General features: G+C 33.5%; 3 protein-coding genes and 1 pseudogene across 3 annotated transcripts; 1 reads left to right on the top strand and 3 right to left on the bottom strand.

The window, feature by feature from the left end:
* The first annotated feature begins 8,717 nt into the window (after positions 1-8,717).
* LOC115999537 (protein FAR1-RELATED SEQUENCE 5-like) lies at positions 8,718-11,121 on the top strand. Its single transcript, XM_031239401.1, has 6 exons — positions 8,718-8,805; positions 8,920-9,015; positions 9,555-9,626; positions 9,910-10,592; positions 10,749-10,820; positions 11,113-11,121. The coding sequence occupies exons 1-6, from the start codon at positions 8,718-8,720 to the stop codon at positions 11,119-11,121; spliced, it is 1,020 nt and encodes a 339-aa protein (XP_031095261.1).
* Positions 11,122-13,903: 2,782 nt separating this feature from the next.
* LOC115999468 lies at positions 13,904-16,062 on the bottom strand. Its single transcript, XM_031239338.1, has 6 exons — positions 15,847-16,062; positions 14,696-14,893; positions 14,439-14,613; positions 14,226-14,360; positions 14,005-14,148; positions 13,904-13,924 (listed from the first exon to the last, which is right to left on the bottom strand). Exons 1-6 carry the CDS (start codon positions 15,864-15,866, stop codon positions 13,904-13,906), a joined length of 693 nt encoding a protein of 230 aa, XP_031095198.1. The 5' UTR covers positions 15,867-16,062.
* A 3,308-nt stretch (positions 16,063-19,370) lies between these two features.
* Positions 19,371-20,623, bottom strand: LOC115999239 (annotated as a pseudogene).
* A 1,034-nt stretch (positions 20,624-21,657) lies between these two features.
* On the bottom strand, positions 21,658-22,070 carry LOC115999163 (L10-interacting MYB domain-containing protein-like). The gene is made up of 2 exons (XM_031238993.1): positions 21,752-22,070; positions 21,658-21,668 (listed from the first exon to the last, which is right to left on the bottom strand). The coding sequence occupies exons 1-2, from the start codon at positions 22,068-22,070 to the stop codon at positions 21,658-21,660; spliced, it is 330 nt and encodes a 109-aa protein (XP_031094853.1).
* Positions 22,071-22,845: the final 775 nt, after the last annotated feature.

The raw sequence follows: 22,845 nt of genomic DNA, 5'->3' as shown, positions 1-22,845 counted from the left end.
GGAATTCCTTACCTTGTAAAGGATTTCTAACACCTTAGGAAGCAATTTTGGATCCTTTCCCCAATTTTCACCTTAAAACCTAGGTTCAAAATCAACACCATAACATCATGTATCAAGAAATTAAACATAGATTCATAACCTAGGAAGGATTACAAAGCTTTCTACCGAATAATATCGAAAACTTACCGAATAAATTGGAAGTTTAGAAGGATTTGGCTATGGAACTTTGGAAGAAAAAATGGTGGAAGATGATCACACCTCTCTCTCTCTCTTTTTGGCATTTGGGGAAGAAAAGGGAAAAAAAATTCCTTTTATATTTAATCCCAACTTATGGGATAAGCTTTAGGAAAAAAAATAATAAAATAATAAAATATCTCCACAACATATCAGTTGTGGTCCAAACAGATAAAGTTTCGGTGGAAAATAATCCAGAAAGAATAATTTTCGAAACCACAAATTTATTCCAGTCAAAAGCTCCAAAATGGGCTAGGTTCGGTACACTGCGGAAATTTCGCGGTGTACGATCAGAAATAAATTTCGACCCTTATAGCTCATCCAATTTCAACTTAACTAAGCAGGAAGTTCATACTTAGTCATAACATGCCTAATCATCAATTTTTAAGGAAATCCGAGCTGAAAATTCGTCCTCGAAAATTTTACGGTTCGTGACCGGCACGAACGATCGCAGCTTAATGACAACTATACCTCCGTATAAAAATTCCCTTGACATATCGGGAGATCATCTTATGAATGTCATAGCCTAAGGATATATTTTCCGACCCTTAGACTTATCGAAAGACGAGGGGTTACAGTGTGTGTGCCGAATACATATACATATATATATATATGGTATAAATGTCACATTTTGAGTGTAAGCATATGGTATGTATAAACCGTATATACATGTGTTGATATGAAGAAGTGTGATGCTACGTAATTAGGCACATGTGTTATGTAGGTAGTGTTGCATATGTGTGAACATATAAATATTATAAGGAGGTGGTATTATGTGCATGTAAAGAATAAATGTACTTGAGTGTTATGCCCATGTTAAGGTTGGGAAGTGTATATGTTATATGCATTGAGATATAAATATGTCAAGTATGATACCTATGTGAAAAATGTGGTGTTGAAAGTGTATGATAGTTACACTTGAATTGCCATTGTGAAAGGTTGCTACTGTACTATCCAAATGTTTTGCAAAAGAAAAGGGAATTTCTGGATTTGGTTAAAGGGGGAATCAATTTCCGAGTATTGGAATTGACCCAAGTACGTCCAAAATATTTTCAATGCAAGGAAGGGAAAAGGTAGAAAAATGTTTTTCAAACCTTAGTTCTAGTAAAAGTGGTGAAGGACCTTCTTAACCTACGGGATAAAGATGGGCTTAAAGTGTCTTTCCCGCATGATGGTTATGTGTATGATCATTCATACCATGGGCGAAGTCTATTCGCCGAGTACTGTATCACCCGGAAGGAAAAGGTACTCCTACGGGGGTGTGCACACTTAAGTATAGTCACTCTATGTTCGGGTAGGTGTCGTTCTTATGAACCTAGTGAGGCTAGCTAGGAATCATTCCAACGCTCCTATAAGTCCAGGGGATCGGTATTAGACCGGGCGATGACCACTGAACCCGAGTTCAACGATCCAAGTGGTCAAAAGTGGAGAAAGAACTCCAGAGGCCTCACACTTTATATCTAGGACCAAGTGAAATTTTGAAATATGAATGTAGTTACGCCGTAGCTACGGGAAAGAGAGATGTGGTAAGTATTTAAGTACCCAAAGGTTGCGGGTGATCTTTCTCTTTGAAAAGTGAAAAGTGATGAGTATTTCCTTATGAGGGAAAGATTTTTCAAATAAAGTGATTACGAGCAAAATGTGGGATTTGTGTTTTTCCATTACTTACTGGTATTGTAACACCCCAATTTTCAACAACACCCCAATTTTCAACTCTTACATTAATTACAAATCAATAATAATACATTGCGGAAGCTTACATCTTATAGGCAGAAAACTGGGTGCTACCGCCACACCTAGAGTGAATTCTATCACCTCTTTGACAAACTCCACTCTAAGTGCACATGCTAAACTTACAACATTAACAACAATCCCTGTCTACATCAAAGAGTAGACCCCAACCTCAAATTCCATCCTATTCAGAGCTCATCGGGCTACAGGAACCCACCCTATATAACATCTGTTATCAGAAAACACATTGAAGTATAGTTAGCACGACGGCTAAGTAAGGATATCCATGGGTTATTCAAAACTAAATAAAGGTTTGTAAAAATTGTTACATAGAAACCCTATACCTTACTCATCGGCAAAGATTCTACCTGCAATAGTTATACATAACAACTTGCATATATTATGAGCAAAATTCAATAATGTCTCATAACATTTCCCCTCTTGACAAGGTCATTTGATATTCATTGACATACTCAACAATATATTGCTAAACAAGTAAGCATACTAGCAAGCAGTATAAAATATAAATCACACATCTTGCTTGCAATCACTTTAGTAGAAACCTTTCTCTCATAATGAAATTCTCACCACTTTTCACTCTTCAAAGAGAGAGATCACCCACAACCTTTGGGTACTTAAATACTTGTCACATCTTTCTTCCCGTAGCTACGGAGTAACTACATTCACACTTTAAAATTCCACTTAGTCCTAGATAGAAAGTGTGAGGCCTTTGGAGTCTTTCTCCACTTTTGACCACTTGGATCGTTGAACTCGGGTTCAGTGGTCATCGCCCGGTCTAATACTGATCCCCTGGACTTATAGAAGCGTTGGAATGATTCCTAGCTAGCCTCACTAGGTTCATAAGAACGACACCTACCCGAACATAGAGTGACTATACTTAAGTGTGCACACCCCCGTAGGAGTACCTTTTCCTTCCGGGTGATATAGTACTCGGCGAATAGACTTCGCCCACAGTATGATTGATCATACACATAATTACCATGCAAAATAGGCACTTTAAGCTCATCTTTATTCCGTGGTTAACAAGATCCTTCACCACTTTTACTAGAACTAAGGTTTGAAAACATTTTTCTACTCTTTCTCTTTTCTTGCATTAAAAATATTTTGGACATAATTGGGTCAATCCCAATACTCGGAAATTAATTCTCCTTTTAACCCAATTCAAAAATTATCCTTTTCTTTCTCAAGACATTTGGATGATCCACTAACATCCTTTCACAAAAGTAATTCAAGTGTAACTACTCTACACTTTCAACTCCACATTTATCACATAAGTCTCAATGGATATAACATATACATTTCCCAATTTCAACATATGCATAACACATAACATATATTTATTCTTTACAAACACATACTACCACTTCCTCATACTATTTATAAGTTCACCCATGTGTAACACAATCTTCTTAGCACATATACCTAACTACATAGTATTACTCTTCTTACTAACAACATATATAATTATGGTTTATACATACCATATACTATACCCAAAAGGTGACATTTTATTAATACATACATACCCATATAGGTACATATATATATGATTTTCATGTACATATACATAATACACCTATATAAATTATACATATATATATACTATACTACACGTATATAATATCTATATATGCCTAATTCAAGTACATGCCTAATTCACATATAATATCTATATATTTATATATACTATACCACACGTACATACACATAATAGGTACATACTACATAATAATATCTATATATATACTATACTACATTTACCCATAAATGTGTACATAATATTTATAATTATATATATACTTTGCACTACACGTACTTACATACTACATGTATTTACATAATACTTATAATTATATATATATACTACACGTATGTACATATTATATAAATCAAGGTACATAATAGTTATAATATATATATATACATCACACGTACATGCATTCTATATATATATATATAAACACAATGCATATTAATATGTATATATATCTTGTACCATACGTATATATACTCAAATGTGTACACAATTTATATATATATACATTCATCATGTACCCAAAAATTCCACCTAGAGCCCATTATATTTCAACCAACTATCAATTATCTAGTTTCAAACAACCTCAACCAATTAAAGGGATTCCTTACCTCAACCGGGTTTCAAATTTTGTAGGAGACCTTTGTGGATGATTTTCCCCCAATTCACCTTAAAACCCTAGAATTCCATCAACCACATAACACATGATTTTAAGAAATCTTAACTTAGATTCATGTTCTAGGATGAAAAATAAAGCTATCTACCGAATAAAATTGGAGTTTTACCGAATATTTTGGAGACTTGTGTGAAGATCTTGGCTATGGAGTGTTGGAGCTTGAAGAAGAAGATGAAAATTTTTCTCTCCCCTCTCCTTGAAAATTTCGGCCAACACAAGGGAAAAAGGGAAAAAAATTGCTTAAATATTCACCCACTTGGTTGACTAGTCTCCTCCCAACACATGGTGAAAAATGGTGACAAGTGTCACCTCCTTGTGGTTTGATCTTAGAAATATCTTGGCTTGGACTGATTTGGATTAAATCAGATGAATTCTCGGTAGAAACTAATTCAATTCAACTAATTTTCGAAACCAAAAATTTATTCCAGTCTAAAACTCAAAATTGGGCTAGGTTCGGTACACCGCGAAATTTCGCGATGTACGATCACAAATAAATTTTGGCTGCTATGGGCTAATCTAATTAAATAGGAAATTCAAGAATAATAGTATGATGTCTAAAAATCCATTTCCTAGGACAAACAGGTCCGAATACTAGCTCCTAAAATTTTTACGGTTCGTGACCGGGACGTACGATCGCAGCTTAATAACAACTATACTCACTTATAAAAATTCTTTTGAAATATCTGAAGATCATAACTTATGAATGTCAACGCCTTAGGATAAAATAATAATGTTAGGAAAATACGGGGTATTACAGGTATGCTTAAATGTTTAACAATACATTCTTTGGGTAAGTAAATGATTATCAAATGACCTCGTCAAGAGGGAAAATGATTCGAGATGGTATTGAATTTTGCCTATTGTGTGTGCAAGTTGCTATTTATAACTGTTGCAGGTAGAACCTCTGCCGATGAGTAAGGTATAGGGTTTCCATGTAACAATTTTACAAAACCTTTATTTAGTTTTGAATAACCCGCGGATATCCTTACTTAGCCGTCGTGCTAACTGCACTTCACTGTGTTCCTAACAGATGCAATCTAGTGTCAGTTCCTGTAGCCCGGTGAATTCCGGAAGTTCACCAGAGTATGTTTGTGAAGGCATGGATTACGACGTGTACATACAGATGATGGAGGGTGAAGACCCATACGCACCTGGTTATGCTCCTGTAGCTCCCATTAACCCGCATACTCCTGTAGCTCCGTCGGCCCCTTTTGTTTCTTGCCCTGTTATGGATGAGGTCTAGGCTTCTTATGGCTTTTACCCCATAGAGCCTTTAGAGGGTAGCGATCCCCTTGAGTTCATAGTGCATTACCCTTACCCTTGGGACCCTAGCCCTCGGGACTGCTGGGAGGAATGGTCGATGGTCATAACCACCTCTCGGTTTTTGGACCATATCACCTGGTGCGAGGGGGAGTGGCACCTGGTCTGGGGAGAGTTCACCGGCCCCGTGTACCGAATGATTGACTAGACGTCGAGTTCTTGGGAGTTTTTTTGTGTACATATTTTTTTGTAGCCTTAGTGTTGGCTAAACATGGCTAGTCGGGTCGTAGTTGACCCTTGATCTGTATTTTGACCCGAGGGGTAAACTCATGTATTTATAAGTGCAAGTATGTATATATTTCTTAGTTAAGCTTTTTCAACTGATATGTATATAAGTGTGTAAGCAACTGTTGGGTGGCTGTTGTGGTTAGAAGAGTTCCATTTAGCATGTGCACCTAGAGTGAGGTTTATCGCGGAATGATAGAACTCTCTCTCTAGGTGTGGCGGTAACTCCCTCGGATGTACGGGAAGGTAGGTCAGGGGTGTTACAGAAAAACAGTTCACGATCAGCAATCACTAGTGATAACAAAATAAGTAGCAGTTGGGATTCGATGCTATGACTTGAAGGGTTCATTATCTCAAATAATAGCACAATACACATTTATGGTTGTACTCTTTTTTCCTTAGCTAGGTTTTTTCCCACTAGGTTTTTCTTAGTCCAAGGTTTTTAACGAGGCAACCAGCGTAAACCCGCACCGGCATTCAAATCAGACTTTAGGGGCTCATCACGGACTACTAGAGGTGTTTAAAGCAAGATTCAAACCGGATATTATTCTACTTTCATGTGCCATCACTTTATGAGCACAAGAAAGTGAGGGACTATATGTTGGATATGGTACTACGGCCCATAAAGATAAAAGGCCTAAAATATATGGCGGCTTAGTTCATATACTAAGCCCAATCAGAATTACAACTCAGTCCAGATCAACCCTTTATTAAATATTATATTCATTGAATTATTGATGTAATATTATATTCATTGTATTATTATATTCCCAAAGGTAAGTGTCCCTTGAACAATATTATATTCTTGAAGAGTCGGGTCCTACACCTATATAAAGGGCCTTACTCTTTCTTATTCATTCATTCTATTCAGAATCACAATCAAGGGAGGAAGTCATTCCATCTCCTTTCCTAATCAATCTCTTCCCCCTCTCGTATCTTCCTCCTTCCTTTTTATTTTCTCTTAATCCATTATTCACCAATTTATTCTCCATAAAACGAACAACACTTTACGGTAGGCCAGCCGTTGACTAGCCCATTAGTCATAAAACCAACAATATTATTAATATAATATTTTTTATTTTTTTATTTTATGCAACGACTAATTATATTTTAAATATTTTATTTGAACAATTATGTTACTATAAATTTTAGTATTCAGTATTGTTATGAATTTCTTATGAAATATTTTTTTTATGCTTATCAAATACTACTAGTATTTTTATGTGCGATGCACAAATGCTGAATATTAATACTTTTATTTATCAAAAAATGATGATGATGATGATGTAAACCATTTTTATAAATTTAATATTTATATTTTAAGAAATAACTTATATAATGTCTATATATTATTACTGTTGTAGAAGATAAGAAAATATATGGTGAATGCATGTGCATTATAACAATAGTTGGAAAAGAAAACAAAAATTATAACGGTAGGGTCAAATAAAGAAAATATTTTTTGAAAAATAATTTGGTTGAAAGTTAAACAATATTTTTTTATTATATTTAAGTCCTAAAAATTATTTTTTTAAAGGTCAAATAGACTCTTCAAATATATTTATAAAAATAAAAGACACTTTTATATATATATATGTATATATATATATATATATATATATATCATAGTGTAATTAGACCTTAAATTAAAAAAAAAAAAAAATTCCAATTAAACCTTTAAACTTCTTAAAATTGTGTAATTAACTCATTTGACCTTTAGTATCATGTTACCTTAAGTCAATTGCTCCACAAGATTCCACGTAGATTATTATTTGTTAAAATTCTATTTTAAAAAATCAAAAGAATTATATTTTAAAAAAATACCAACAATCTACCATGACTGCAGGGCTACCATGACTTTTTTGTCCAGATCAAACAAAGAAGCCAGGGGCTTCTCTGTCTTTTGAAACTTTTTTTAAATAGTTTTTTTCTATTAAATTTCTAAATAAGATGTCACAGCAAGTGTCATGTAAGAAACATTAGTATGTCACCTTTTACTAACCTGTTAAATATATTAGTTGCACAATTTTAACATGTTTAAGGGTATAATTAGATTTTGTTTTTGGTTCGAAGGTCTAATAGAATTTTGGTATATAGTTGGAAGCCTATTTGCCACTTATCCCTATTTTTTGAAATATGAACATAAACCTATTATGAATTTATTTCTTATAAAATATTAATTAATTCAATAATGATAATAATTATTATTTATATTAAAATAAAATTATAAATTAAAATTCATAATAGTAAATAGTTATAAAGATCAATACTAATTATAATAAATAAATAATATTAAATTTCAATTTATTATAATAAAAATAAATACATAAAATGATATAAATATAATAAGTATGAACTAAAAAGTTTAATTTTAAAAAAAATATCTATTTTTTGGAATGTTGGTCTGGTCAGATTAAGATTTTTATAGTTTGATTTGACTCTATCCAACTCATATTTAAACATACATTAATAAATGTAATAACATTGAACTAAAGAAATTATAGAATAAATATTATTTTTTTGTGGACGGACCAAGAATTTTACTATTTGGTCCAATCTAACGCAATCCATATGTAACCGTCATTGATAAATGCAATAAGCTTAAATTAAAGAAATTGTAGAAAAATTTAACTTTTTTAATGATTAAATGTTTTTTAATGTTTTGGACTATGAATCAAGTTTGATCAAGATTTTTATTGTTTGGCCCAACCACATTAGACCCATATTTTAACACGCAAATTATATCATGGACCGTGGTCCACAAAGCATTGTGGACCAAGGGCTGAAACGACGTCGTTTTGTTATTTCATAATCGTTAGATGTAGACGGCGCTGTTAACTATCACCGGCGGCAATTTTTCTTCTTTCAGCTTTCGTTGTTTCCTTTTTTCAGTTCGATCTAATTTTTCTTGTTCGCAAAGGGAGCAGAGGAGATTACATTTGTTCATCGCGATTTGAGTTCATTATGTCGCGAATTATGGGAGAGATGTTAGGTAGAAGTAATCTTATTGATGATATTGATTTGAATGCGTTGATTGTTGAAGATTACAGTTCATCAACTCCTGGTATGTATCTTCGTTTGATTGTATAATTAGCTTTCGTTTGTTTACTCGTTTGATTGTGTAATATTTGTAGGTTATATTTGATGCTATATATTTTCAAATATTTATGCATTGCAGTTGAATGTAATCTCCCTAATGGTGTTGAATCGGATTCACTAGTTGTATGTAATGCTAGTTCTTCCTGTTTTGATGGTGATCACGATGACATTCGAGGTTTTAATCCCTACTGGTGTTGAACTATGCATTTGTGTTCGAATCATCATAGTTAGTATGAATTTGTTTCTGAAGTAGTTTTTGTTATTGGAAACAATTCACTTACTTTTGAAAACCACTACAGTTTCTTTTGCAATACACTGCAGTTTCTTTTGAAATACACTACAGTTTCTTTTTCATTTCTCTGTATTTTCTTTTGAAATACACTATAGTTTCTTTTGAAATACACTACAGTTTCTTTTGAAATACACTACAGTTTCTTTTGAAATACACTACAGTTTCTTTTGAAATACACTACAGTTTCTTTTGAAATACACTACAGTTTCTTTTGAAATACACTACAGTTTCTTTTGAAATACACTACAGTTTCTTTTGAAATACACTACAGTTTCTTTTGAAATACACTACAGTTTCTTTTGAAATACACTACAGTTTCTTTTGAAATACACTACAGTTTCTTTTGAAATACACTACAGTTTCTTTTGAAATACACTACAGTTTCTTTTAAATTATATTACAGTTTCTTATTATTTGGTCAGATGGCTGTAATCCATCTGCTGGAGGTGGTGGTACTTCTACAGATGCCAATGAGGATGATTCATCTATTCCAGGTTCTTATGTTTAGTTGTTTGTTCATTGAGTTTGAACAGAGTAGTTATATTTTTTGTTTAGGATCATCATACTTTTTCATTTCTCTGTATTTTCTTTTGAAATACACTACAGTTTCTTTTGAAATACATTACAGTTTCTTTTGAAATACACTACAGTTTCCTTTTTTTTTGTTTAGGAACATTGTAGTATCTGGTCAATATGTCTATAGTGTCAATTGATTTCCCCAATTAGTATGAACTGTTAGTGTATACTTATTGAAAGTTCATTTTTAATAACTCACAGCTAATCAAGAATTGGTGGGACATTCTGTTTATTCTCTTGAAGAAGCATTTGATATGTATAATGATCTTGCATCTCGGATGGGATTTAGTGTTAGGAAGGGTAAACAGTACTACTTCCCTGGAACTCGGAATGTGAAGTCGAAAAAGTTCCATTGTTATAAGGCTGGGTTGAAAGCAAAACAAGCGAGTGCTAATAAGTGTTATACAAAGATAGATACTCGGACTGGATGTGATGCAATGTGTCAATTTGACTTAGATTCAAGTGGGAAGTGGGTAGTTACAAAACATGTAAAGGAGCACAACCATGAGTTGTGTCCGGCATCTGCAAGCTATATGCTTAGGTCGCATAGGAACGTTTCTGTTGATCAGTTGACATACCTTAAAGATATGAAGAGGAGTGGAGTCCCATTATCTGATGGTATTCGGTTTTTAAAACATCAGTCTGGAGGTTCACCATTTGTTGGATTTACTGCCAGGGATGCTTATAACACAATGTTGTTAGATTCGGCGAAGCATTTAGATGGGACTGACTCTAACACTTTGATTGAGATTTTTCGGAAGAGACAATTGAATGAGTCTGGTTTCTTTTTTGATTTCGAAGTTGATGATGATGCTAGGTTGTGTAGTTTTTTTTGGAGGGATGTGCAAATGAAGTCGGATTATTTGTTGTTTGGTGATTTGGTGGTACATGATACAACATACCGTACCAATAGGTATGATATGATTTGTGGTCCATTCGTAGGTATGAACCACCATTGTATGAATGTGATGTTTGGTTGTGGCTTTTTATTGAATGAGAGGACAGAATCTTTTGTTTGGCTGTTCAAAATGTTTCTACAGTCAATGGATGGTAGGCAGCCACAAACAATAATGACTGATCAGTGTTCTGCCATGGCTGCTGCAATCATGCAAGTATTTCCAAATTCAAAACATAGGCTATGTATTTGGCACATTGGGGAGAATTCAAAGAAGCACATCAAAGGATTGAGAATGCAAAAGGGTTTCATAGAGTTATTTAATTTTCTGTTAAAGTATAGTGACACAGAAGCTGAATTTGAATTTTACTAGAACAGGTATTTTTTGCAACTTTCATCCTCAGATTTTGCTTTGTTTTTATAATGATAATGCTGGTTTGATTAAATGATAATATGGTTTTGATCAAATGATAGTATGCAGTTTTTACTATATTTGTTTTCTACTGTAGTTGGAATGATTTTGTTTTATTTATAGAAGGACAATGCAGGCTTGAGTGAATGAAACTGCTGTTTTGATGAAAGGATACTGTGTCAGTGTTTGTGTTTTTATGTCCCCCCCCCCCCATACATTGTATGAGTTGGCTTTGTTTATGAAATGATAGTACTGTTAAGAGAGAATGATATTTGGGGGTTGACAAAATGATAGCATGTCAATGTTTATTTATTTATTTATATATTTAGTTTCGAATTTTCAGTTTGTTTTTTGTTTATTACTTGTAGATCCTATTTTGCATACCCCACACCCTCTCTATTTACAATGAAATTTTTGTTTTGTCTTTTTTGATCCTACAATTTATCTCTTATGTTATATTTTTTCAGGATGGTGACTGAGTATAATATTCATAAGAATGTTTGGTTAGATAGATTATATAATATTAGGGAGAAGTGGTGTCCTGCTTTTAGCAAACAGTATTTCTCTGGTGGTATTTTATCCTCGCAAAGGAGTGAGTCTACTAATCATTCAATTTCTAGAAGACTTTCAAAAACAGCTGGATTGTGTGATTTTTATAATTCATTCGTTAGTGTGATTTCTGAGTGGAGGAGCAGGGAGAGTGGTGAAGATGTTCGCTGTTCTCAAGGTTTGCCATCAATGGCTATGAATTACGTGAAGTTACTTTCACATGCTAGAGAAGTTTACACTATTGAGATATACTTTTTATTTGAAGAACAGTTCTTGAAAGGTTCTTCATGCCATCAAGATTTGGTGGGGGTCAGTGGTGAGGTAATGAAATATCATGTTTGGCGTCCTGATGTTGATTTGATTCGTCATGAGGTTTGTTTTAGTTTTAAGGACTTGGATATATCATGTAGTTGCAGGTTGTTTTCAGAGATGGGTATTTTGTGCTCTCATTCTCTTCGCATTTTAAATATTCACTTTGTTGCAACAATCCCTGATAAGTATATTCTTAAAAGATGGACTAAAAGGGTTGTTGAAGACAGGACAGTAGAGAATGTTTGTGGTGTTGCTTCAGGTGGTTGGGTTATACAAATTGGTAGAAAGTTTCAGCGGTTGGTTTTATCTAGTCAAGGCAATTCTAAAGCTCGGGAAGCATGTGAAGATGCCTTTCAAAATGCCAAGATGAAGATTGAAGCTGAAATTGGTCCTATTTTCTTTGAAGATGGTGAACAAACCACAGATGGTGTTATACAAAATCCATCACGTAGTAGGCCAAAAGGTGAACGCAACAAACGTTTGATTAGCACAATAGAAAAGAAGTACAAATATGCAAGAGGACAAAAGAATTATTCAAAGTATGTCGAGTTGAATACAAAGGCTGCTGTGCAATCATCTGTGCGAGAGTCTGTTTCTAGTATGGTGGGCAGTGGATATTTGGTCCATCCGTCTGGTGGTAGTAGCTCAAAGTTGGTTCATTTTAATCCAAATGAAAGTACTTAAAAAGAATATAGTTTCTTTTTGAAAATACATCACTTTCCTTTACAAAACACTACAGTTACTTTTGAAAAACACTACAGTTTCTTTGTCATTTAGCTGGAGTTTGAAATGGAATTGCAGTGGAATATTTGTCAGTTCTAGTTGATAAACCCTTCAGTTTCAGTTCATGAACCCTACATTATCATTTCAGTTACTCTATAGTTTCATTTAAGATTTTTAGGAATTATGGAGAAACAATATACTTAAAAAGAATATAGTTTCTTTTTGAAAATACTACACTTTCCTTTACATAACACTGTAGTTTCTTTTAAATTACATTACAGTTTCTTATTGCAAACACTATAGTTCCACTTTGTCAGATTCATTTTATGAACAATGTAGGATCTTTCCCAAAGCAATACAGTATCTTTTGAATTACTCTATATTTTCATTTAATAATTTTTCGGGCATAACAGGACATCATCTAAACTGTTATATTTTTACAAACATACAGTTTCTCTTTGACAAACCAACAGTTTCATTTAGACAAACCACTAGTTTCTTTTAGTCAGGCCTTTAGTTTCATTCTGAAAATACAACAGAATATTTTTTACGATTCATGTGTTTTCATACAGCTAGTTCGATTTTATAAACCATGTGATTTCATCGTTTTGAAAGATCAGTATCATTTCAAGTAGTATACAGTTTTTTGAATGATACACGTGATTTCTTTTTCACATTTGACAGTATCCGTTGGTAAACACTACACTTTCCTTTCACGGACACTGTAGTTACTTTTTCCAATAAAGTGTTCTTCCGCATTCCTTATGACATTTGCTTTGTGAACATTCACGGGCATCATGATGATCCTTGATGTGTACAATGCTCGTAGTGATGCCAAATATGGGTCCTGCATTAGTGTTAATTGTTTGTTATTTAAATTTTTATAATTGAATGAGCAGTACAAATGATTAAAGTTTGATGTAAACTTACATTTGGGTTTTTCGGAGTAAAACCACATTTCCATTGTGGATTGCCCATGTAGGTCTCCATGTGGCGCATGCAATACAATCCACAATCAGTCCTGTTATCAGCTGTTCTCCAATTCATTTTTACCAGCTCCACGGGCAGTTTTGTTATCCTCTCAGCTAGACTGGTATGTCCTCTTTTCATCAAATACTCCGAAAATGCAGTGCTCTGCAAAAGTAGTTAGATATGCATCATATATTCATAATTAGAGTGTCTGATTGAATTATTTTGAATATATATCAGTTTCCTTTATCATACACTACAGTTTCTTTTCAAATACATTATAGTTTCTTTTTACATATACTATAGTATCAGTTGATGAATAATATATGTTCTTTTTACACAGTTTTCATAATGAACTACATATAAGACTATATGACACTTTATCAAATTAAAATAAAGTATTTTTTTGAATGAAATAGGTAATTAGAATACTTACCAGTGCTTTTGGACTGTCAGCATACTTTTGTTGAATTCTCATTCCTTTTGGAAGGGGCCTGTTGTCAATGATTTCAAGCATTGACGTTGTGAAATTGTAGCACATTATGTAGAAGTGATGATGCCGGAATATGCCAAAGAAAATCTGTTAACAATTAATAAAATGTTAGTAGTTTGTTTAATTCTAAGTACAATATTTTTTTTGCATAGGGCATTATTTACCAGTTGAGCATCACTTATGTCCAACTTCCCGACATTGTTTATTTCAGTGTCTAAGCACTGCTCAAAGTCTGTCTGGTAGGAGCTTTGTTCTGTATTTTCATCCCTTTCCCAATTTGTGGGGCTGTCTAGTTGGAGCTGTAGAAATTTATTTTATGTTATAGGATGTTAATTAAAAAAATCAGGCATAATGTAAAAAAAGTGTTGTTTGCTTACAAAAGCCTGGGTTGAGAAGAATATTCGCTTGGGCTTATCAAGGCGTCTGTTGAGATCCAGCTGATTTAGTCGTAGACACCAAACATCTACAATAATACTTTCTAGCTCTCCGGCTCTCATAGACTGGAATGTTTCTCTATTCAAGTAATATCCAGCATACTCAAACAGTTGTTCACTGCAAAAAGAGCATGTATAGATATTTAAGTTAGCTAGGCAAAAATATGGAGATAATAATATAAGAATTGTGTCTTTCATACGTCAAAGGTCGTTCTTCTGTTGGGTCAAGGAAGGCATAATCAGATATCAGCTTTTCTTTTGGTCCGACTTTCTTCAATATTTCATCGTTCTTTGTCCAAAAAGGTGATCTCAGATTCATTGGTAGATTTTTAAATCTTCGGGTCCTTTCAGCCACTACTTGCTCAGAGTGGTCATCATCATCAGGTTCAGCAATCAAACTGCAGTTTAATTGTTCAAATATATAATCTGTGAGTCATGCTGGTCAGTTTCAGTTTATATACACTATAGTTTCTTTTCACAAACACTTCAGTATCTGTTTATTACAACTATATTTCCTATCAGATCTCACACAACATAGAGTAGGCATGCTGTTCAATTTCAGTTGATACACACTGCAGTTTCTTTTCACAAACACTTCAGTATCAGTTTATTAAAAATATAGTTCCTATGAGGTCTCATACAACATAGAGTAGGCATGCTGTTCAGTTTCAGTTGATACACACTGCAGTTTCTGGTCACAAACACTTCAGTATCAGTTTAGTAAAAAGATAGTTCCTATGAGGTCTTATACAACATAGAGTAGGCATGCTAGTCAGTTTCAGTTTATATACACTGCAGTTTCTTTTCACAAACACTTCACTTTCTGTTTACTACAACTATAGTTCATATCAGATCTCATACAACATAGAGTAGGCATGCTGTTCAGTTTCAGTTGATACACACTGCAGTTTCTTTTCACAAACACTTCAGTATCAGTTTATTAAAAATATAGTTCCTATGAGGTCTCATACAACATAGAGTAGGCATGCTAGTCAGTTTCAGTTTATATACACTGCAGTTTCTTTTCACAAACACTTCACTTTCTGTTTACTACAACTATAGTTCCTATCAGATCTCATACAACATAGAGTAGGCATGCTGGTCAATTTCAGTTAACATACAATGCAGTTACTTTTCATAATGACCTCACTATCATTTCTATTCAATTATATGTTCAATTGTCAACATAGAATAAATATGTTAGACATGCTGTTTAGTTACATTTTATAGACACTTCACTGTCTTTTCATTAAGACTACACTATCCTTTAAGTTAGACTATAATTTCATTTTGATATCATGCAAAATAGTATGTGTTAAAATTAGTGTATATATAAAAGGGTTGAGCATACCTATCAAAGAGTTCTTTCATTGTGTTGTCTGCTGGGGTTGTGTCCAACTGTTGTTCATCAGAAATGGTATTCTCACTATCTTCTTCAAGATCTCTTGCGATATTTCGTAGTTCATTAGAATCAATCTTATTTTGGGGTTGTTCCACTGCAGCAGGTTGAGGAGAGGGCACTCCAAGGTCAAAAGATGGTGTTTGAATGTGTTGTTGTGACTGTGAAGTTGTAGGCTATGCTGGCTGAGCTGGGTAATTTTTCCTTGTCTGTAAGAATGCTTGCTCAAGAGCACTGACTGCATCAAGAAAGCTCGGTTGATTGAAGATGTCATCATCATCTAGCAGACCTTGTTGTTGGGGAGGTTGAGAACAGGACACACCGTTGATCATTTCAGCAATATTTTCAAATGTTCTCTTGATTATTCCACCTCCAGTCCTGGTGTTGCCAATCTCAGCCATTACCTCAGCAAATTCAACCACTGTGTCAGCCATCTTCCTCAAGACAGAAGTGACATTCTTTAAAGACTCATCAGACAATTCAGCTTGGACATTCTCATCAATCTTCTCATGTACACGTTCTTCTTTCCGTTCAAATCGTGGGATTACCTTTCCCCTTCCAAATTGTCCAGATAATACTTCTGACTTTATTCTTTCCTTTACCTTCTCTTCAGTCCATGATGTTATTGCAGGAGCTATTCTTTGTATCTTTTTCCCTTTGAATTCCAAACGGTCAAGGTATGTGAACTGTGTTTGAAACAATAAGAATATTAGTTAGTACAAGTTAAATTTAATTGTTCTAGTATGCAGGACAATAAGAGAAATATTATAAGTATATGGTTTAAATTGTTACCATCAGAAACAGTGCAGGGCCACAGAAGTATGCATTCGGCTTCTTTTTCCAAGATTCAGCAGAGTCAATCAAAGACTTGAAAGTGTACTCGCACCAGTTCAAGTCTTTAATTCTTGAAACATCAGCCAGTGAGTACAGGACCTTGTATGCTGCATTCCTGCTCTGGTTCCCTTTGAGTAGGCTGGACACCAACATGATAACAAAATCCCGCTTGAACCAATCTCCACTGTCTCCTCGTTCAATCATCTTCGCTGGCATGCTTCTCGTGAGTGGTGAACCCTTTGTTACTTCCCATCTGTGCCTCCATTCAGTCAGAAGATTAACATACTCTTCTGGTTCAGTTTCTGATGTACCTTCTATGACAGGGTATTGTCCGTTTGGGAGATCCAGTGTGCTATAGACATCATCAGCAGAAATCCGCATCTGATCACCCTGTAAATCTAATGAGTATTTATAGGGATCAAACTGCTCGAGTAGGTATCTTGTTAACCTACTATCCCAATCAAAAACGGTCAATGTTAGCATTGATCCAAAGCCGATGTCCTGAACTGCCTGTTGCTGTGCAGGGTTTAGTGAAGACAAGAGTTCCCTAAAGTGCTTTGGTGACATCCTTGTTTGCAGGTATTCAAGGTCTGTAATCAATGACTTTTCTGGAGTTGTTCTTGGTTTTTTTGTTTTTTGGTGCTTTGGGAGGTCTTTTTTTTTAGCCTTGCGCTTAGCACCAGCTTTAGTACCCCTTGTTTCTGGCTGCTCTGGCATTTCCGTTGCTGTATCGACCTCTTTTGATTTTTTCTGTGTTGCTGTTGTCTTCTTCATTTCTGCTCTGCAAACAAGGTCACAAATTAACAATGATTATTATAACCAGGTAGATTTCATTGTTTTGTGTTTTGTGTTCATACAGTTCATAAATTTCTTTTCATAGATTTCATAGTTTTCTGACACCACATTGTCAGTTATAGTTAATAAACCCTTTTAGTTTCAGTTCATGAACACTACATTATCATTTCAGTTACTCTATAGTTTCATTTAAGCTTTTTAGGAATTATGGAGAAACAATATACTTAAAAAGAATATAGTTTCTTTTTGAAAATACAGCACTTTCCTTTACCAAACACTGCAGTTTCTTTTGAAAAACACTATAGTTTCTTATTGCAAAAACTATAGTTCCACTTTGTCAGATTCATTTTATGAACAATGTAGGTTCTTTCCCAAAACAATACAGTATCTTTTGAAATACTGTATATTTTCATTTAATAATTTTTAGGGCATAACAGGACATCATCTAAATTTTTATATTTTTACAAACATACAGTTTCTCTTTGACAAACCTACAGTTTCAATTAGACAAACCACTAGTTTCTTTTAGATAGAACATTAGTTTCTTTTTCAATTCAGTTCAGTGCATGCGTTGTAATGGATGTAAAATAACTGAAAATAAGCTCTTAGCTCATGCATGATACATAACAATGTGTTTGCTTGATATATAACAAGATGTTTACCTGTTTTGAAGCTTTTAGACCGCAACAATGGTTGAAAGCTTGTCGATAATGGCGATGAAAATGGTCGACAATGGCAGAAGAAGTGAAGAGCACTGTTGCTTTTTGGAGAAGATGGTAAGTTTTTTGCTTGATCGAAAAGAAAGTGGGAGAGTGGAGATGACAAATGATGCCTTTTCTCTTTCTCTGCGTATTTTATTAAAAAAAATAATAATAATAATATCAAAGTGGGAGAGTGGGACGGAGTAAACGGCCGCCGTTTCATTTAGTAAATGAAACGGCGGCGTTTTGGGACCACGGTCCACAATGCTTTGTGGACCGTGGTCCACCATATAACAACTGATTTTAACAAGGACTAACCTAATCCAGTTTAAATAATAACTAGATATATAGTGGGCCAAGCTACCTATTTGCCACCACTCAAAGTGAGAGAGAAAGAGTGATAATTGAGTGTGATGTAAGAATAAAAAAAATTATACTCTAAGTAAAAATCTAAGAAGATATTTTCTACCAAAATTGGTCATTTTTTCTTTGACCAAATTACCAAAATGAGTATTTTTAGTTGACTTAATTTACCTTTGATAGGCAAACATTAGAAAATCCAGAAAAGACTCCCAAAAGTCATTTCTCGAGTTCTCAAAATGACATTTTTTGAGTGACGAGGAAAACTCGCAACTACAATCGAGGGTGTGTACTAGGTAAACCTCACTTTGTGACCTTAGCTAGTAAAGGATCATAGGGACGAGGAAAATGGTATTTTTATTCCTTAATTATGAGGTAGAATGAATTTAATTTTTCAATTATTAGTGTTCTTATTTTTGCCTCTATAACACCAAAATAATACTTTCTAATCATATAAATAAATAAATATGGTACAATACTTTTATAGGAATTAAAAAAGAGTTATAGCCAACTACTATGGCTATGTTTGGCAAACCTAGCTGAAAAGGTAGCTAAAAGCTGAAAAGCTATAAGTTAGGAGCTGAAACTGGTGAGCTGTTAAGCTAGCTGTTATGCTTAAAAGTGTTTGGTAAAATTAACTTTTTGATAAGCTGATAAATGTAAAAAGACTAAAAAGGGCATCTTCATAAAATTTAAATTGGTTTGTTTACATATTAAAATTTAACGCTTGAAAATAAAACTATTAGCAAATCATGATCTAGCATCCCATAATGAAGTAGCAATATTGTTGCGAATCTCCTTCATCTCAGTAGAGGTCTGACTTAAACTTTCGTTGGTGGAGGTATTACTACTTGAATCTTGAAGTTCATCGGGCGGTATGTAATCTGGATGCTGCTCAAGCACATTAAACATCATGTCATCTTGTGAATTCTTCCGAATATAATTATGTAAGGCAAATGTGGCCATAATAACATCAATTTGGGTCTCCACACTAAACTGTGGCATTTTAGCAAGTATCTTCCATCTCTTCTTCAATACTCCAAACGACCTCTCAATACAACTTCGAAGAGAAAAATGTGCACGATTGAATGCTTCTTGAGCATTAGTTGGCGGCTCTTGTTCAAATTGAGATTGATGATACCTTATTATTGGATACAGTACCAAATATCCTTGTTTATCTGGATATCCTTTATCTACCAAATAATATCTTCCTAAAAAAATATAACACTAAACAATTATAAGGAATAAATTATATGATTTTTATTAGAGTTAAAGTAATACGAATATGATACCTTGTGGCGGCTTGACAAAGTTCATTGATGGTGTACTAATTGCATGAACAAATACACGTGTATCATGTGCGGATCCTTCCCATCCAATAGATATAAAAGTGAAACACATATCAAAGTCACACGCTGCCATGACATTGAAAGTAGGAATTCCTTTTCTCCCTCTATATCGCAATTGATCAGCCTCAGGAATGCATGTTGCTATATGAGTACCATCAATACATCCAATACAATCCTATTTATCATATATATTAGATAATCAATCTTAAAATAATAATAATAATAATAATAATAATAATAATAATAATAATAATCATAATAATAATAATGGTTACATTTTACCTTGAAATATGGCATGTATCGTGCATCATTAGTAATGTAAGACGGTATAGCTTGAAATGTAGGATCATTTGGTGTTATGATATCACGTGCAAGCCCTTGATATCCCCTACTCCTACCACTAATTGCTTCCAAAACTTAATGAAATGTTCTACTTATTGTTTCACCGGAACGTTGAAATCGCTCTCCAACATCTCTATTTGAAGCACCCATAGCAAGTGTGTATATAAATATACCAACTTTCTCCACAATTGACATATTCCTAGTAGATCGTAATCTATATTTTGAATATAAGTCTTCACATAATTCCTTAAACAAAGCGGAGTCCATTCTAAATGCATTTACACATCGAATAGGATGTCCATTCAAGACTTCTCTCATCCATTCATGTCCTCTAAAAACCGAAGTCATACAAGGTTCTTTATAAATATATTTATAGTAATATGTTTTGGTTAAAGCAATTGTGGCATACGATGTTATAATTGCACAAAGTGCTTGCTTTCTCTTTTTTCTTTTCCGTTCCAACTCCATGATGTACCTAATAAATATAAAATAATGAAAACCAAACATATTGAAATAATGTTCAAACATAAGAACATATATTTTAAAACATATAAAGTGAAACAAAATGTTTATAGTTCATAAAATTAATGTTCAAACACACAAAGGTTAAATTGAAATTACAACCAAACATATTGAAATAAAATGAGCATTCACTTGCTTGTATCATGCATATACTTCAACCAAGCTTTCCTAGAGAAGTCATCATCAATATTGAAAAAATATTTCCCTATTCAAATCATCTTTAAGCAAGCTGAGAGAAAAACACCACAAATCTCCACCTTTTTTCCATAATACCATCAGTAACCATGCGGTTAATAACACTTATTGCTGCAGCAAGACTAACAGTTGTAGTGCTTTGAGTATTCACAGTATTATCCCCTATTAAAACGTCCAATGCCCGATTTGAATTTGAAATCAAACTATCCAATTGACTAGAAAGTTGAGCTGCTCCTCCCGATTGTCTCCTCTTACGCTTCATTTGAGTGGGTTTAAGACCAATATTTTGAGTTTCTGCACATTTTCTAACATTATTACTTTGAGATTGTCTAGGTACTTGAGTACCACTAACATCCTGGTTACCAACACAATGGTTCACCTCACTCATGAAATTATTCCAAAATGAAGACTCATCTACCTCCAAATCATGCAATTGGGAAGAATGTTGGTTATCCTGAGAATATAACAAATCTTCAAATCCTTGCCTAGTCCTATTCTCTTCTTCACTTTCTATATTTTCTTCCTCAATATCCACAGGTTGCACTAATTGGGGATCCATAGTGGGTGCAACACAACCTTCACCATTTGCATAGCTATCTTCAAATAATTTAGACCACAAATCATCCATTGCAGGATCGATAGATTTATTACGAAATTTTTTATACTCAGAGTTCTCCTACAAAAGACATGAAAAGAATCAGTTTACAATCAACACCAAAATATAATTATGTTTTAATCTTAAAAATCTATAATACTAACCTTGATTTTTTTTCTCCCACCATTCATCAGAGCCACTAATCTTATGTGTACTAGGATCCCACCCTAAACCAGTTTCTTCACGTTTTAGTTGCTTCCAAGTTCTCCATTCTTTTTTCATAGCATCCCACTTATTCTTTAAACTTCTATGTGCAATTTTTCGTTTGGCGGTAGCTTCAAACTCTTCTTTAATTTCTTTCCATTTCATTAATCCACGCCCATACTTTCGAATATATTTGATACAAATCTCACAAAAGAGCACCACGTACTCGTTAGTCCACTTAAAATTCTCTCCATCCATATTATCATTTGTTGAAGCCATATTGCTAATTTAGAAATAACAACAATAATATAATAATAATAATAATAAGTTAAAGTTTCAGTTTAATGAGGCTAAACACATCAAATAATTTAAATAATCCAATTTAAACAAGCAATAGTAGTTGAATACTTGAATAGAAATATTAAAAAAAAAAAAAAAGAGCAACAGGAAACAATGATTGAATACTTGAAAAATATTTCATATCTTTAATATACATATCAAAAAAATAAAAACAAAATAAAAACAAAAACAAAAGGAAACAATGGTGTTGAATACTTGAAAACCATTTCATCATATCTGTTATATATATATATATATATATATATATATATATATATATATATATATAAATGAAGGACACAGTGGTTGGTTAATACAAAATTGCCTGCAAACAAACCATTTCATATCTCCATCCATATTTACCCTGTTGTGCATGCCTCAAAAATATACTTTACTGCCAGCAAACAAATTATCTAATACAAAATAAAAATGAGATGATAAAACTTGGGTAGAAATACAAAATTGCCTGCAAACAAACCATTTCATATCTCCATCCATATTTACCCTGTTGTGCATGCCTCAAAAATATACTTTATTGCCAGCAAACAAATTATTTAATACAGAATAAAAATGAGATGATAAAACTTGGGTAGAATCCTACAGATGACAAACACTGCAGAAACTTTCAAATTACATTATATCAAAAATACTGCAGATTTCATTAATATATAATAAAAATGAGATGATAAAACTTGGGTAGAATCCTACAGATTAC

The sequence above is a fragment of the Ipomoea triloba genome, chromosome 1 (assembly GCF_003576645.1).
Source record: "Ipomoea triloba cultivar NCNSP0323 chromosome 1, ASM357664v1".
In the NCBI taxonomy this organism is placed as follows: domain Eukaryota; kingdom Viridiplantae; phylum Streptophyta; class Magnoliopsida; order Solanales; family Convolvulaceae; genus Ipomoea; species Ipomoea triloba.
This window is presented reverse-complemented; position numbering and strand designations above follow the sequence as displayed.

Bases quoted from the DNA above. Each gene is read 5' to 3' on its own strand.
- LOC115999537 (XM_031239401.1), top strand. From the start codon at position 8,718: ATGGGAGAGATGTTAGGTAGAAGTAATCTTATTGATGATATTGATTTG. The intron at 9,016-9,554 runs GTTTTAATCCCT...TTATTTGGTCAG, and splicing joins TGATCACGATGACATTCGAG to ATGGCTGTAATCCATCTGCT. The intron at 10,593-10,748 runs GTACATGATACA...ATGTTTCTACAG, and splicing joins TGTTGTTTGGTGATTTGGTG to TCAATGGATGGTAGGCAGCC.
- LOC115999468 (XM_031239338.1), bottom strand. From the start codon at position 15,866: ATGAAAGAACTCTTTGATAG. The intron at 14,614-14,695 runs GTATGAAAGACA...CTCTTTTTGCAG, and splicing joins ACAGAAGAACGACCTTTGAC to TGAACAACTGTTTGAGTATG. The intron at 14,149-14,225 runs GTAAATAATGCC...AATTGTTAACAG, and splicing joins ACATAAGTGATGCTCAACTG to ATTTTCTTTGGCATATTCCG.
- LOC115999163 (XM_031238993.1), bottom strand. From the start codon at position 22,070: ATGGCTTCAACAAATGATAATATGGATGGAGAGAATTTTAAGTGGACT.